Source organism: Bos mutus, chromosome 28 (assembly GCF_027580195.1).
Source record: "Bos mutus isolate GX-2022 chromosome 28, NWIPB_WYAK_1.1, whole genome shotgun sequence".
Lineage (NCBI taxonomy): Eukaryota > Metazoa > Chordata > Mammalia > Artiodactyla > Bovidae > Bos > Bos mutus.
The window spans coordinates 35501309-35518237 of record NC_091644.1 but is presented as its reverse complement, the minus strand read 5'-3'; the positions used below and the strand labels follow the sequence as shown (position 1 = coordinate 35518237).

At 39.0% G+C, this 16929-nt stretch overlaps 1 protein-coding gene across 1 annotated transcript in view; it reads left to right on the top strand.

Moving 5' to 3' along the window:
* RYR2 (ryanodine receptor 2) overlaps positions 1–16929 on the top strand; it is an 819609-nt gene that overhangs the window by 443844 nt on the left and 358836 nt on the right. The window contains exons 18-20 of the mRNA XM_070364567.1: positions 13064–13182; positions 13515–13648; positions 14866–15107. Coding sequence (XP_070220668.1) covers positions 13064–13182; positions 13515–13648; positions 14866–15107 — 495 coding nt within the window. The remainder of the gene's footprint in view (positions 1–13063; positions 13183–13514; positions 13649–14865; positions 15108–16929) is intronic.

The window sequence follows — 16929 nt, the reverse complement described above, 5'->3', positions numbered from 1 at the left end:
CTGTCTTTGTGCCAGTACCATACTGTCTTGATGACTGTAGCTTTGTTGTATATTCTGAAGTCAGGAAGGTTGATTCCTCTAATTCTGTTCTTCTTTCTCGGGATTGCTTTGGCTATTCGAGGGTTTTTGTATTTCCATACAAATTGTGGAATTATTTGCTCTAGTTCTGTGAAAAATACCGTTGGTGGCTTGATAGGGATTGCATTGAATCTATAGATTGCTTTGGGTACTTTACTCATTTTCACCATATTGATTCTTTTGATCCATGAACATGGTATATTTCTCCATCTATTTGTGTCATCTATGTTGCCCGGAAAATCCAACAGATGGAAGAGCCTGGTAGGCTGCAGTCCATGGGGTTGCTAAGAGTCGGACACGACTGAGCGACTTCACTTTCACTTTCCACTTTCTTGCATTGGAGAAGGAAATAGCAACCCACTCCAGTGTTCTTGCCTGGAGAATCCCATGGACGGAGAAGCCTGGTAGGCTGCAGTCCATGGGGTCACACAGAGTCAGACACGACTGAAGTGACTTAGCAGCAGCAGCAGCAACAGCATGATTTCTTTCATCAGTGTTTTATAGTTTTCTATTTTTGGGGGGCTGCAAAATCACTGCAGATGGTGACTGCAGCTATGAAATTAAAAGACATTTGCTCCTTGGAAGAAAAGCTATGACCAACCTAGATAGCATATTGAAAAGCAGAGACATTACTTTGCCAACAAAGGTCTATCTAGTCAAGGCTATGGTTTTTCCTGTGGTTATGTATGGATGTGAGAGTTGGACTGTGAAGAAAGCTGAGCGCCGAAGAATTGATGCTTTTGAACTGTGGTATTGGAGAAGACTCTTGAGAGTCCCTTGGACTGCAAGGAGATCCAACCAGTCCATCCTAAAGGAGATCAGTCCTGGGTGTTCATTGGAAGGACTGATGCTAAAGCTGAAACTCCAGTACTTTGGCCACCTCATGCAAAGAGTTGACTCATTGACAAAGACCCTGATGCTGGGAGGGATTGGGGGCAGGAGGAGAAGGGGACGACAGAGGATGAGATGGCTGGATGGCATCACTGACTCGATGGATGTGAGTCTGAGTGAACTCCGGGAGTTGGTGATGGACAGGGAGGCCTGACGTGCTGCGATTCATGGGATTGCAAGGAGTCAAACATGACTGAGAAACTGAACTGAACTGACATATAGGTCTTTTGTTTCTTTAGGTAGATTTATTCCTAATTATTTTATTCTTTTTGTTTCAGTGGTGAATGGAATTGTTTCCTTAATTTCTCTTTCTGTTTTCTCATTGTTAGTTTATAGGAATGCAAGGGATTTCTGTGTGTTAATTTTATATCCTCCAACTTTACTATATTCATTGATTAGCTCTAGTAATTTTCTGGTGGGGTGTTTAGGGTTTTCTGTGTAGAGGATCATGTCATCTGCAAACAGTGAGAGTTTTACTTCTTTTTCAATCTGGATTCCTTTTAGTTATTTTTCTTCTCTGATTGCTGTGGCTAAAACTTACGAAACTATGTTGAATAGTATTGTTGAGAATGGGCACCCTTGTCTTGTTCCTGACTTTAGGGGCTCCTTTAGAAAGATGGCCTTTATAGAAAAATGGCCAGGTCTTTACACCTCATAAAGGAGCGTATATACAGAAGTGGTCTCCCTAGGCTCTAACTAACCAGCCACCTAAAAATTTAGTTGAGGAGTATGTGAAAGGGTGAATTCCCAAGGGCGGGTGGTCAGTTGGCACCTCTTATGGTTGCTTCCCTGTCCTTGGAGGATTCTAGTACTCTCCTAAAATTATACTGGCTCCAGCCTCCTGGGCTGCTGCTACCCATTTTGCAGCCAAGGGTAAGCAGTTGTTTGACAGCAGCCTTATATTAAGACTTGTCCCACCTATCCTGGGTACTTGGCTGCAGCCAGTATCTCCACCAATTCAAGACAGCCTTTGTCTCCCAGGGGTTTTCTTGGGCAGTTCCTAGAATTCAGATTTCCATCCTGCCTCTTTAGAGTCTCCATAGTTGGTTTGAAGATGGGAGTGTTCACTCCTTTTGCTGTTTTTGTTTCTCCCTGCATGTAGTCTTTTAGGGTGGCATTCCACAAAATCCAGGCTTCCCAGGTGACACAGTGGTAAAGAGTCTGCCTGCCAATGCAGGAGATGTAGGAGACATGGGTTCAGTTCCTGGTTCTGGAAGACCCCTTGGAGGAGGAAATAGCAGTATTCTAGCCTGGAGAATCCCATGGATGGAGGAGCCTGGTGGGCTACAGTCTATGGGACCACAAAGTGTTGGACACAGCTGAACGACTGAGACTCATCTACTCTACAGAATCCTGGTTAACTAGAGAAATAAAAGAGGAAATCTTTTCTTACAATAGCTGTATAATCCAGGAAGGACTCACTTAATAAAAATTGCATATTAAAAACAAAATCACAGTGATCTCTACATTTTACAGGATTGGTTCCTAGTCCTCTTGGGTACTGAACTTCTGTCCCATTGCCATGGACAGAAATGAAGTTTCACCTTTTATTTTTAATTTTGTTGAAGTATAGTTGATTTACACATGAGCTTTTCTGTGTTGCTGCTGATCAATGGGTTTTTATTTTTTCCTGAAATTTTCTTCTAATCAGAGTTGTACATTCAGCATTTCTCTACTTTTTTCTATTTTTTAATTTTTATCCTCTGTTTAAAGGGAAACATAGTTTATAATGTTTCCTTACTAGTCCTTTTTATTTCACTTTATTTGTTTTTTATGTTATTTTGTTACAGCCATAAAATAGTAACAGGTGTTTATATAACAATACTTGGATCCAAACCCTGTTCTAAAAACTTTGCATGTATTATTTCTCACAACTGATTCCAGAGGGTCTTCTGTGTTAGAGTCGCTACCAGTCTGATTCTTTTCACTCCTTCTCTGAAATGGACTGGTGAAAGTTTACCAGTGACTCTGGGTAAAATCTCCTGATTAGATTCTTCCTGGTAGGCAAAGTTAGGCCAAATACAAGACTTCTGCTCTGTGGCTTATTTCCAGTTTTTCCGTACAGACTCTCAACAAATTTGGTTCAATCCTGGAAAGCCTTGGGCATGAGCCATGATCAGAAAGTAGGGCAGTTAAGTTTGATCCCAGATGGAGCTCTCCTAGTTTTAGAAGCCAAGTAACAAGCATGTAAGTCTCATGATAAAAAGCAAACTGAGCCATTATACTTCACCTGCAGGAAACACTGTGAGAAGCATACTGTCCCATCCCAGCACTTGGATGTTTCCAGTATCATTAAGTTCTTTCCAGACACTTTGTTACATCCTCAAAGATTTTTCTTGCTCATGACAATATAAACAATTCAGGAAGTTACAGCCATAAACATTTTAAGGCAAATGGCTCTGGGAGTAGGGTTTATAGCAAGATCGTGTAAAAGCCTTTCACACCAGATTCAAGATGGGTTTTTGTGTATGTTTGCCTGGTATGTAGGACTCACTCAGGTTTTTAGTTCCTTTAAATGAAACTGTTCCATATACACATGTAGGTGTGGTGTGTTCTCGGGAGGAGGTGAGTTCAGGATCTTCCAACGTCACTTTTAGTGTTTCAGTTCAGTCGCTCCGTCATGTCTGACTCTGCGACCCCATGGACTGCAGCATGCCAGGCATGCCAATGTCACTAGCTTGAACCAGAACCTAGAAATATTTTCTACTTTAAAAGTTTTGTGTGCTCCTTTCATTGAGTGGACTAAATTTTGGAAGAGAAGAACAGTTGACCCTTGAACATCCTGGGGCTCACGGTTGCCAACTATCTGTGCTACTGAAAATCCATGTGTAACTTTACAATTGGCTCTGTATGTGCAGTTCTGCATCCACAGATTAAATCAGCCTTGGATCATGTACCACCGTAGTACATAGTTAGTGGAAAAAATCCACATAGAAGTGGGCTTGCCAGTTCAAACTGAGTTGTACATAGTCCAGCAATAACTCACACTAACATCCTGATGTGATAACTTCTGATGTTTTTTGAAATGTATGTATTATTATACCAATAAATATACTTTACATAGTTGCAATCCTAATATATATCCAGTTTTGTATCTAGTCTTGAAAGTTTATATTATACATTTCTGTGTCATTATTAGAAACTTCACAAATTATTTCTATAAAAGTTTTTATGTTGCAGAAACCAGTACTCAAGAAACCAAGCACCACACTCAGAGAGTTGGAGAATTCAGGTTTATTATGCCGGCAGGCCCAGAGGAGTTAACACTCTAAGCTCTGAGCCCTGAACAAAGGGGTTACAGAGTTTTTATAGACAGACTGTAGTAGGCAATGGCACCCCACTCCAGGACTCTTGCCTGGAAAATCCCATGGACAGAGGAGCCTGGTAGGCTGCAGTCCGTGGGGTCGCTAAGAGTCGGGCATGACTGAGTGACTTCACTTTCACTTTTCACTTTCATGCATTGGAGAAGGAAATGGCAACCCACTCCAGTGTTCTTGCCTGGAGAATCCCAGGGACGGGGGAGCCTGGTGGGCTGCTGTCTATGGGGTTGCACAGAGTCGGACACGACTGAAGCAACTTAGCAGTAGCAGTAGTGGGCAACACTAGCTGTTAATAGGCTGGTTTAAACTAAGGGGTCTCATGCTTGTAGGAACAGTGGTCACGATGGGCAGGGGGATGCCTGACCTGGATAGGCATGATTAAGCAGGTTTGCAGGGGCTGGGCGATTGCAAAGAGCAGGGCAAGGGTGAGTGAGATAAACTCCAGGTCCTAGTATTGCAAATCCTCACTTTTTGAGACTACATGACCTACGTGATCCAGACTTTGAAAGGGGCAGGTGAGTTACAGAGGCAAAAGGAGGTAAAATTTTAACTCTTCCTCTTCACTCCCCTCTCTTGATGCTTCTATCACTTGTTGTAGAAAGCATCATCTCATGTTTTGGTAGGATATGCAAGGCTCCCCACCATTTAGGAGCTATATTGAGCTATTACCATTGTAACTTTATGGATTCAATCCGAGAGGTTGTGAAATGGGTAATTGCATTGAGAATACAGGGCCAAACAAGACTGCCACAAAGAACATGAAGAGAGGACTGGCTAAAGGGAGGAGTCACAATGTTCAGCTCCAGATATTGTTCCAGTTGCCCCAGGAGTTTGCTAGTTCCTCTCTCCTTTTTATGATCCATTGATAATTTGATAGCCGGATCCTCAAGCTCCCACCACATGTTGACCAGCCAGCTGCTGGAGTGTGGCTGGAGCAAGGCTGTAGAATCCTTAAGCTTCTGCGGTGTGTTGACTAGTCCGCTCCTGGAGCGACTAGAGCAGGGCTCAGCATCCTTCATGGGTGAGGGTCATTATTTTTGGAACCAGCCCTTGAGGTTTTTGGGGTCCTGAACTGCTTTCCAGGTGTCCTCATCACAGGAAGTCTGTCTTCTTGACTCTGGTGTGGTGGATCCAAGGGACGACACCCATAACTTTATCAGCAGTAGGGGTCGTTAGGACGACCATGTGAGGGCCTGTCCAAACTGGCTGAAGTGGTTCCTTTTTCCAATCTTTAACCCATCCCTCATGTCCTGACTGAAAAGGGTGAACCCAGTTGCCTGGTGGAATGGGTGTCCTTTCTCAGGTTTCTCGGGCGATATGGTGGAAGACTTCTCCCAGGGCCTGGAGGTGTTGGGACATCTCCAGGTCAGCTAGTTGTTGGTGGTCTCCCTTGAGCTTTATTAATCACTGGAGGTGGTCTCCCATATAAGATCTCAAAGGGAGAATAGCCTGAGGACCTTGGGGTTCATTTACGGAGGGCAATGAGAGTCCACAGAGTAAGGCAGCTTGTTCTAGCACTGTCTGGGTGTTGGCTGGGGGATATTCTTGTCATACTAGTACTTGGAGAAACAAACTTATCAAGAAAGTTACAGATATATGGCCCAAAGATTAATAGATGTAGGAAAGCTGCTGAGGTGCTAGCTAGGAGAACCAGGTCCAGACATTGGTTCGTGACATTAGTGTTTCTCTAGGTATGAGAAGATGCAAGAATTTGGACTCATACAAATCTTTACCTGAAAACATCTGACTATCTGGAGGCCTCTTTTTCTGGATTTTCCCAGAGCACAGAGTGCCTTATTTCTTGTCTCCACCCTGAACTCCTTTCAAGGGGGTGTTGAAGGTCAGCATCTTGTAGTGGTCATGACTTAACCTTTGTAGAGGTAGCTGTCAAGGGCTAACTTCCAGTCAGCAGGGCCCCTTTATAGCCACATATTTGACCATGTTTGGGGGCATTTCATGGTCATTGTGTCCCGCAGTGCTGGGAAGGCTCTTTCCCAGGTCTAACGAAGATTCCATTGACAGACCACTCAATGTGTTATCACTAGACCAGGCCTTGTAAGTAGCAAAAGTCTCTGGAACACACCTGTCTTACTAACTTCTTGGTCCAAGAAAATATTTTCTCTTGTTGCTTCTTCCCATATCTAGAGTTACATTATTATAATTATTGATCTCATAGGGAACTACATATCAGCATTTTATCACAGGCTCAGTCACACATTTGGTAACATAAGAGATAATCTTCTGAAACAAGCTACATAGAAAATAATATAGCTAGCAGTCATAAGTAAGTTCACAAGCAAGGATTTAAGTCAAGAACTTCCACTAGGTATAGCACAGTATACACCAGGTCATCTGTCTCCGTTAAATGATTATGAAGTGAAGTGAAGAAGTGAAGTCACTCAGTTGCGTCCGACTCTTTGCGACCCCATGGACTGTAGCCTACCAGGCTCCTCCCTCCATGGGATTCTCCAGGCAAGAGTACTGGAATGGGTTGCCATTTCCTTCTCCAGTGGATCTTCCCGACCCAGGGATCAAACCCGGGTCTCTCTCATTCCACGCAGACGCTTTAACCTCTGAGCCACCCAAGTGTTAATCTCCTGGTTGTATATCATGGAGCATCTGACCTTTATCCAAAGACTGAGATAAGCTTTAGAAACAATTTTAAGAGTATTCTTTTTAATAATTTAATTAAACCTTTTAGCAATAGAACATAACAAGAAACTATCTCACAAGTGAGTCTTAGTAAGCACAGACTTTAATTAACGAAACTAGAACTTAAGGTTTAGTGAAACAGAATTTTTTCTTTTTTTGAAGAACTCACTGTGAGGGTATTAACAGTGTAGCCAGGTAAGGCTTTAACCCATCAAATAAAAATGAGGTCTGTCAGGGAGCTGGGAAAAGCCAAGCAGCTGTCTTGGATTTTCCATAGCCCTGGCTCTTTGATTTTCAGCTGTTTTTTATCCATTTTTAATTTCCTGATTTAAGAGCAGACTATCGCCATGTTTTCAGGACATCAAGATAGCAAAAGTCTAACTGTGCGGGGTTATTTTTTGTAGAAGCAGAATGAGCTTTGTCTACATGTACCATAATCTTAAACAATGTTTATTTACTTTACCAAAGAAACAAAAAGACTTTAAAAGCATATATATCACTTAAAGGCAAAGAAATTCATAATCTGTTATCGAAACCTGCATTTTAAGAAAACTTTGTTCTCTAAACAGAAAGAAGACCAAATTCCAGTCTGATACTAGCTTACTGTTAATAACAAATTTTTTTTTTATCTGTTTAATCTTAGAAAGTCTTTTCCATAAATCTTGAAGAACTAGCAGTATTCTTCTAAAGGCATGAGAGTAAAACCATAGAAGGCATGTTTAAAATCTGATTCTATTGCAATTGACAAAGAAACCTGGTTATAACACTTTAATATGATAACTAGAATTATGTGACCATATTTTATCAGGGCATATCAGATCTATATGAATTTCACATAATTTTAGAATATCTACATTAGTAACATCAACCATACAGCATAACCTGAAAAGATTTTTCACCCCTTTAACAGTACTTCCCATGTAATTTAACATATTCAATGAACCCAGGTAGCTTAATAGGTCTTTGGCATGTCTCAGGGGCCCTCTGAAGCATCCCAAAGTTAGCTAGCAGTCAAGTTATTTAGGAAGTTTTGTCCGTAAATATCAAAAGGGTTTATAACAGTCACATAGGATCATATAAGTTACTGTGAAATCATAGTTATTTACTTAGCCAAAGTTAACAAAAGATTTCAAAGGTAAATATAGAACAGAGCAATTAAGAGGTAAAAAACTTAAATCTATTATTAAAAGCTTTCAACATCTGAAGAAAGTATGTCCTCTTAACAAAGAGAAAGGCCGAATTTAGGTTTTTGCACCAGCTTACTTTAAACTCACTTAGGTAAGCTTAATTAAATTTATTTTAAACTTAGTCAGTCCTAACCATGTGCAAAACTTTTTCATGGTTCACCTTCCACAAACCTTTTAATCACTTTCTATAACAGCCACCCGTAAGTCAGACCTACTTTCTTTTCCCATTATAAAATGTAATTTTATTTTTTATATCTTCTTTATTAAAAACATACATCCTACTTTCTTATTAGATCAGCAAACATTAATACTAATATTTAATATTGATATTTAATATTGACTATTTCCTAATTCACTTGAATTTGAAATTTATTTAGGTTAATTTTTCTTGTATTTAGAATTGTTTGATTTGTAAGTGCTTACTTTTCTTTAGGCCAATTAAATTAGAACTCATTTACAACTTCAACAATATTATCAGAAAAAAGACATATACTGAGACATACATAAATCCAGACAGACAGACTGACAGAGATCTTACAGTTTTCTGTTTGAGATTTAAAATACCTCTTTGACACCTCCCCCCCAACCTTTTTTTTTTTTTTTTCCCACTTCACTTTCTAATTTGCCCAAGGTGAGGTCTCAGGCAAAGCTGGCTGTGTATTTCAAGGACATGGAAAGGGTTAACTTCAAGCTTTTCCCTGGGCAGGTCTTTTTACAAGCTAATTGTTTTTAATTGCATATGCAAGAAGAATTGGTATCTGTGGCGGATTCATTTTGATATTTGGCAAAACTAATACAATTATGTAAAGTTTAAAAATAAAATAAAATTAGAAAAAAAAAAAAAGAAGAATTGATTTTGTAGTTTCCAAAAAGAAAAATTTCTCTCCATTCAAACAATCAGGCACTCACAATCATTCGGAGACTATCACAACGCCTCCCTTCTCCTGAGTCCCCAGATTTCCTTAACTGTTGGGCCCTTCCTGGGAGCCCCAAGGAGGTTATCAGTCATGATGCCTCCCTTCCTCCTGAGTCTATAGGTTTCTTTAGCAGTTGGTCCCTTTCTGGGAGCTCTAAGGAGGTTATCAGTCATGATGCCTCTCTTCCTCCTGAGTCCCCAGGTCTCCCTATCTGATGCTCCCTTCCTGCGAGCCCCAAGGAGGTAATCAGTTGTTGGGATAGGTTCCTGCTTGGGGAGCGGCCCCGGAGCCTCACCTTATCCCGTGGCCATTCCTGGCGAGTTGGTCCGTCCCTCTACTGAGTCCAGTTGGGGTGCAGCTGTCGGGAGAGTCAGAACACTGGTCCAAAAGAGACCCTGAATACCATCAGGTGGTACGCCTCCTCGTTTGTCTCAGGGTTCCTTCACTCCAGCCAGGCTGAGCCACCAGTCGGGCTGCTCAAGGGCCCGGCATGGTTGGAATCTCTCCGGGGCCTCCAGGAATGTTGCAGAAACCAGTACTGGAGAAACTAAGCACCACACTTGGAGAGTTGGAGAACTCAGGTTTATTATGCCGGCAGGCCCAGAGGAGTTAACACTCCAAGCTCTGAGCCCCGAACAAAGGGATTACGGAGTTTTTATAGACAGACTGTAGTGGGCAACACCAGTTGTTTTAAACTAAGGGGTTTTAAACTAAGAGGTTTAAACTAAGGCTGGTTTAAACTAAGGGGTTTTTGCACGTGGGAGAACAGTGGTTAAGATGGGGAGGGTGATGCCTGGCCTGGACAGGTATGATTAAGCAGGTTTGCAGGGGCTGGGCGATTGCAAAGAGCAGGGCAAGGGTGAGTGAGATAAACTCCAGTTCCTCGTATGGCAAGTCCCCACTTTCTGAGACTATGTGACCTACATGATTCAGACTTTGCAAAGGGCAAGGTGAGTTACAGAGGCAAAAGGAAGTAAAATTTTAACTTTTCCTCTTCAATTAAATTTATAAAATAAAGTTTTTGTCGTATTTGGGTGTTTGTTTTTTTTTTTTTAACACCGTGTGGCATACTCATAATTCTTTCATTCAGATAATTCTGTTATAATCTACCAAGGTTTCAAGTTTTTCTTTGAGAAGCTCACCGTAAGTTTTATGTGGTATTGCCATTCTTGGGTCTTATTCAGTGAATTTAAAATTTAAATGTTAAATCGTCTTTAGTCAACTATTCCCATTATACTGTTTAGCATTGTTTCTCTCGTTTTTTAAACAGGCTTTTGAGGCATATATCAGCATGATTTATATAGGCGCATATTGCTGTCAGTCTTGCTAGTCTTGACTTTTTGAAAATTATTCTTTTGCTGTTTCTAGTTTGTTTTCCTTTAGAAATTTCTTATTATAAAAAAAAAAAAAAGTTTACCTGCATTTTATTCCAACAGTTGAAATTAAAAACTGTTTTCTTCCACTTTTTATTTTCAGAATCAGAGGTTTTGACTTAAAAAATAATGACAACCTAGAAGTTGAGTTATGTTTTCTTCTGTGGGAATTTGTAGGACTTCAGGCCTGGGAGACAGCATCTCAAGTAACTCTGAGAGAAGTGCTCCCAGGAGGCAAGGGGAGGAGCCAGGTTATATAAAAGTTTTATAGTAAAGGGCAGGCAGTCTGACCATTAAAAGATTATTGTTAATGAAAGAAAACCAGATATACCAACTTAAGGAATTTACTGCTTTTCTGTATATGGGGAGATGCAAGAGTCTGGGCTAATGAAATCATTCCTTTGATATGTAACCTCACCTATCTGGGTTTTTCACATCCTGAGCTCCCTTGGGGCTCACCTTAGGGAGTGGCTGCAGCCTGATGGCTGTTGTATTGCAGATATTCTTCTCCTTCCTAAGTGCCCTTAGGGCTCACCAGCTCATCTTGGAGGGCTGGAATTGCTGAGGACTGTAACATCCTTATTTATTGGTATGGCAGGAAAAATTTCATTTCTCAGTGGCAGTTAATTCTTTTCAACTGTTTGCTTATTTGTTGGATCTGATATGGCTCCATTGGAAAAAAAAACTTTTGATAAAAACTCAAAACTCTGAAAACCCATTAAAATAGGCTGAACATGAGAAAAATCAGAGATTTATTTTCACATTGCTATTCTTGGATTTTTGATATGTGCCATTCTTTCCAAAAATTTAGTCTTTAATCTTTTCTAATATACTTAGGTGTATAAATGCTATTGGCTTTCATGAATGTTTATTTACAGAAATAATTGATTTTTTAAATCTACTACCTGTTTTTTTTCTTAATAATTACATTTTATATCAGAGATTGGCAAACTTTTTATGTAAAAGGCCAGATAGTAAATATTTTAGGCTCTGGGATCACAGGGCTTTGTTGCTGTAGCCACTCAACTCTGCCTTTTTAGTGCAAAGGCACCCTTTGTATTATTTTATGTTTCTCATGCTTTGGAGACTAAGAAACATTTTCTACTGTAAACATCCAGGAGAGTGAATGAGCTCCATTGGTTAGGATGCTACAGAGTCGTACTTTTACTGCCAAGAAGATGTGTCAATGAATGGATGTGTATACACAGTACAACATTATTTATAAATATAGCCAGCCATGTGCTCTATAGTAATATGAAATAGGAAGAAAACAAAAAACATCAGAATGACATATGACATCAGGATGACTAATCTATTAAAAATGCTTTTCCCTTTCTGTTATTTTAGTTTCTTTGTGCTTGGAATAAAGGAGTTTATTTTATTGCTTACTTTTTTAATAGCAGAAATAATTTCCACAACTTTATATAAAAATCTTCTTTAATTTATCCATTAGTGTATTGTATGATTATTTTCTACTTTCTTTGATTTTCAACTGCAATGGATTTTTGGTATACAACAACAGATATTGAACCACACCAAAAATTAATTTAACCTTTTTGGGTATTTTTTTTTCACCAAATTTACATTTATATATTTTGAAGAATTAAGTCATTGGTGAAGAAATTCTCATTAACAGCCCTTGTAATGGATTGGGGTTCAGATCAAGTGTCATTTGTGACAATTATAGTGAATTACTTCTATACAATTTGTACACCTGAGTACTTTACATTTCTGTTCTAAGAAAGTGATCTCCATTTGAAACGAATAAACCTTTCTACAAGGTTCCTTTGAGATCCTTTTTAGTACTATGTAGCGCTCAGACAGTGATCACAGGTTCTAATTTTATGTTTAATTGCTGCAAATGAGCTACATTCTCTCTGTTGACAAGCAGCCTTGCTTTGAAAGTATAAATACACATGGACCCATTTAGCTTTGCAATTTCACACGAAAATTTCTGATAATGAGATTTATTTCTAATTTCTGTTTTAAACTGTAAGAAAATATATATTCTATTTTGTCCTCTCTGATGACTATTGCCCCAAAATATCACCATTCTTATTCAGGTTTTAAATACTGTATTTTTCTTTTTGTGTAATCTTGTATATTTCTCTTGTTCTGTAAACCAAGAAACATTTTTGACTTTAAATCTCCAGAAGAATGTAATGATCTCCATGGGTTAGATGCATTGCTGCAGAATTATGCTTTTAGCGTCTGAAATCTTCCTAAACTGGCCATAATCTACCTGTTCCATCTCCTACTGGCTTTGTACCTCAGGCACATCAGCTCTGCCCAGCATTCAAGACTTCAGTCAACCCATGTTTCCTGTCTGGAAAATGGTCGTGCATGAGTTCTCTGTGGCCCCACTTAAATGTTACTTCCTTTCATTTCTCTATAGGCAGGGTTACCTGCTTACTTAGCTGAACACTGTATATTTGCCTTGTTCTCACTTGTTATCATATTTGGTTACCAACCCTGCCTCCCAGACACCAGCTGTCCCTAATCACAGATATTCGGAGACAAACGCATTGAGCTCATAATTGTACTATGTTCAGTCAACACCTCAATAAACACATAGAGAGGAGCAAAGTCACTGATCATTGTAGACTAATTAATCATATTGCCCCCTTTCTTTATTTTCTGTTTAGGTATTCTTGAAGTTTTACACTGTGTGTTAGTAGAAAGTCCAGAAGCTCTAAATATTATTAAAGAAGGCCATATAAAATCCATTATCTCACTTTTAGACAAGCATGGAAGAAATCACAAGGTAAGTGAACCATTTTATTGCCTGAAATGAATTCTGGAATAATTTCAAACATACTCTTTAAAAAGATAATTTTTAAAAGGTGTGTCACATTTTTCATGTTTTTTACTTTTTAATTTCCATCAGATAATACTATGTAGTGCTTATGCATAGCACCAGTGGGAGAATGGAGCAGTTCTCAGGTAGTGGAAAATAAGTGGACACATTGCTATCAGGTTTAAAGTGACTGGGTCAGAGGTACCTGGAGGGAATGTGTTTCTGTTTGTGGAAATTACTGCTGATGCTTGAATCTGAAAAGGGAATGAGAGCCAGCTGAAAGGGATTTCACTTTTCAGGTTCTGGATGTCTTATGCTCTCTCTGTGTTTGCCATGGAGTAGCAGTCCGTTCTAACCAGCATCTCATCTGTGACAATCTTCTGCCAGGAAGAGACCTGTTATTGCAGACACGCCTTGTGAACCACGTGAGCAGGTAGGTTCAGATAGACCATGTCACCAAATTGGTTGTATAACAAGAATTCAGATATCCAAAATACAATAAATTCCACAAATCAGTGAAACTACATTTCCAGTTAGATCTACTTTCCAAGGTGTCAGACGTTCATTGGGTACTCTGTGCCAGCCACAATGCCAGATTTTTTATAAGCATTCTACACTGTTTGTGTGTGCATGAAGTATTACTATTATCTGTGTTTTATAAATTAAAATGTTTGAACTGAAAATGAGACTCGAGTCTAATTCCAGAGATTGAGCTCTTAACCACCATGCTATAATGCCTTCCATATGTAATAATGATAATATTGAATATAATTAAGAAGACATTATGTGTGATAGCAATGACTTTGATACACTTAGCACAGTTTTTAGCAGCTTTCCAGGAAATACTTGCTACTTCACCATGTTTCAAACAAAAATGCGGGGTTTAGAATGTATTTCTCCTCTGTGTTTGTTTTTTTTTTAAACACAAATATATTGTATTTTTTTTAAGATTGATTTGAGACTTCCTTTATTGTTCTTTCTATACTAGACCTGTTGTTAATGAGTGGCATTCCCGAGACTTTTTCTAATCCCTAATGTTAATTTAGGGTTAGGATCTCTTCATAAATTGCAATTAAAATACAACTAACTAGAGACTCTTCACAGCGAGACGTAGAGAATAACAAAGATGATTAGTCACTTTGGTTCCTTCACTAAGGCTATGACTTGCGTCAGCCTCAAACCTTGTATGACACAAAGCTTAGCTTAGGAAAATGTCTCTATGTCCTGGATTAATAATAACCCCATTAATTCTGGGGCCTGATGCTATCCTGAGTGTCTCCCCTTAAATATGATTTATGATATGAAAATAGGTTGAAGAACAGTTAAGAAAAAATGTAGTGGACTGTTGAGTGATGTAGCCAAATTTTCCCCAAAGCAAACATAAGTCACTGAACATTAACTGTAAGTTTGGCTGTTACAGTAGACTTCAGTGATTGTTTCAATAATTTCTTGCACTTAAGGAAACATTGGGTTGCCCAAAAAAATCAATAGGGTTTTTCTGTACAATGTTTTGGAAACCCAAACAAACTTCTTGGTCAATGGAATGTATCTTTGAAAAGCAGGACTAATTCAGGATAGCATGATGTAATAAATTGAGACAATGAAAGATTTATTTGGATTTTCTCATATACTGTTCCCATCTCTTCAAAGCATGAGACCCAATATTTTTCTGGGTGTCAGTGAAGGATCTGCACAGTATAAGAAGTGGTATTATGAGTTGATGGTGGACCACACTGAGCCATTCGTGACTGCTGAAGCCACTCACCTGCGAGTGGGCTGGGCTTCCACAGAGGGGTACTCACCCTACCCTGGAGGGGGTGAAGAGTGGGGTGGAAATGGTGTCGGAGATGACCTCTTCTCCTACGGATTTGATGGCCTTCACCTCTGGTCAGGTAAGTACCATCCATTTTCCTTCACAGTGTTCTCGAAGGAAATCTTTTGCCCTTTCTGTACATTTCCATAACCTATTTGTGTTGCTCATGTCAGATACTTTGATTTTAAAAATGCAGCACTAAAATGATGAAAGTGGTAAGTCAAAAGCAAAATTTCACTAGAGGAAAAAGAAGACTCTTACAATTATAGTACCTCTCCAAAAGACTTCATTGTGTATGAATGATATATATCAGAAGTGGCATTCTGATTCACTAATTGAATGCAAAAACTTAAATGTTTCCTACTTGCTTTAGTTGGTACGTGCAAAGCTTTAGCTTCCAGTATAAACAGGAACCAAAAAAAAAAAAAATCCTGGACAATAATCATAATAAAAAGACTAAGTTTCATCTCTTGGTTGATAGTTTAATGTCAGGAATGGGTAATTTATTAAATGTATTATGAAGAAACAGTCCAAAATCAAATGATGTGTTGTTTCAGAAGTGTGGAGCTGTCAAAAATAAATGTATAGCTCATTTCACTAGCTAACAACCCTAAGCTTTAATGATTGGACATATATTAAAAATTAGTAATATATAAAAATATACTGTTTTCTGATTTATTAAAAAGATTTATTTTCATTGGCTCTGTTTAAAAGTTTAGCTTTTAATTATTTTTTTAATTTTATTTTATTTTTAAACTTTACAATATTGTATTGGTTTTGCCAAACATCGAAATGAATCCGCCACAGGTATACATGTGTTCCCCATCCTGAACCCTCTCCCCTCCTCCCTCCCCATACCATCCCTCTGGGTCGTCCCAGTGCACCAGCCCCAAGCGTCCTGCAGACTTATGCTTATATTCATAAAGCTGCATTTAGAATGAATCCAAACTGGTTTTATAACACATTTAACCTATAGAAGGGGTCTCCCGGGTGGCACTAGTGGTAAAGACTGTTACCAACACAGGAGAATCGGGAGATGCACATTCGATCCCTTGGTTGGGAAGGTCACCTGAGTAGGAAATGGCAACCTGCTCTAGTATTCTTGCCTGGAAAACAGAGGAGCTGGTGGATTACAGTCCATGGGATCACAGAGTTGGACTGAGCACACACAACCTACGGAAAATATGCAGAGGTTTCTTACATTACAAAAAGTTGAACTTTACCTCTTATGGGCAAATCAAATGATATTCATTTATTAATGCTGTATAAATCATAAATTATGAAAAGGTATTTTAATTTAAATTTAATTAAAGCCTGAGTCTGTGGTAAGGGGGTTTATAAATGAAAGCACTCTATATTTGTGTTGAACAGTAATGTTTACTAAATCTTCCCTTTATTCAGTGCCAACAGCTCAGTAGCCTGGAAGAGATGAAGCTGTATTTTGGATATTTTGTCTAAGCTGTTGGGGCCTAGGCTACAATGTGCTACATCTTATATACACTGTGTACTGTGGTGGTCAGAAAGAGTCACAATGCTCGTTCGAAAATTTTTCTACTGACCGAAAAGGCAAAGAGCCCTAATTTCGGAAGACCTGAAAAACATAAATAGAATTAATGTCTGTTTTATAATACATTTCAACTATTATCCTTTAGATGTCATCCTCTCTCTGTACCTTCACACATCACTGCACACAAAATGCGTCTTCAGGTGGATGAATGAAACAGGTTCACTTGTTTTCCCATTACATAGAATTTAGGGGAAAACAAAACACTACTCTGTTTTTTTTCTTTTTCTTTTAATGCTGCATTGCATCTAATTTCAGCCATATAATGTCACTTCACTAAATGGTGAAGTTTGCATTTAGTTTGAAGCTTTTTCTATCAATACGTGGGAAGAACCCA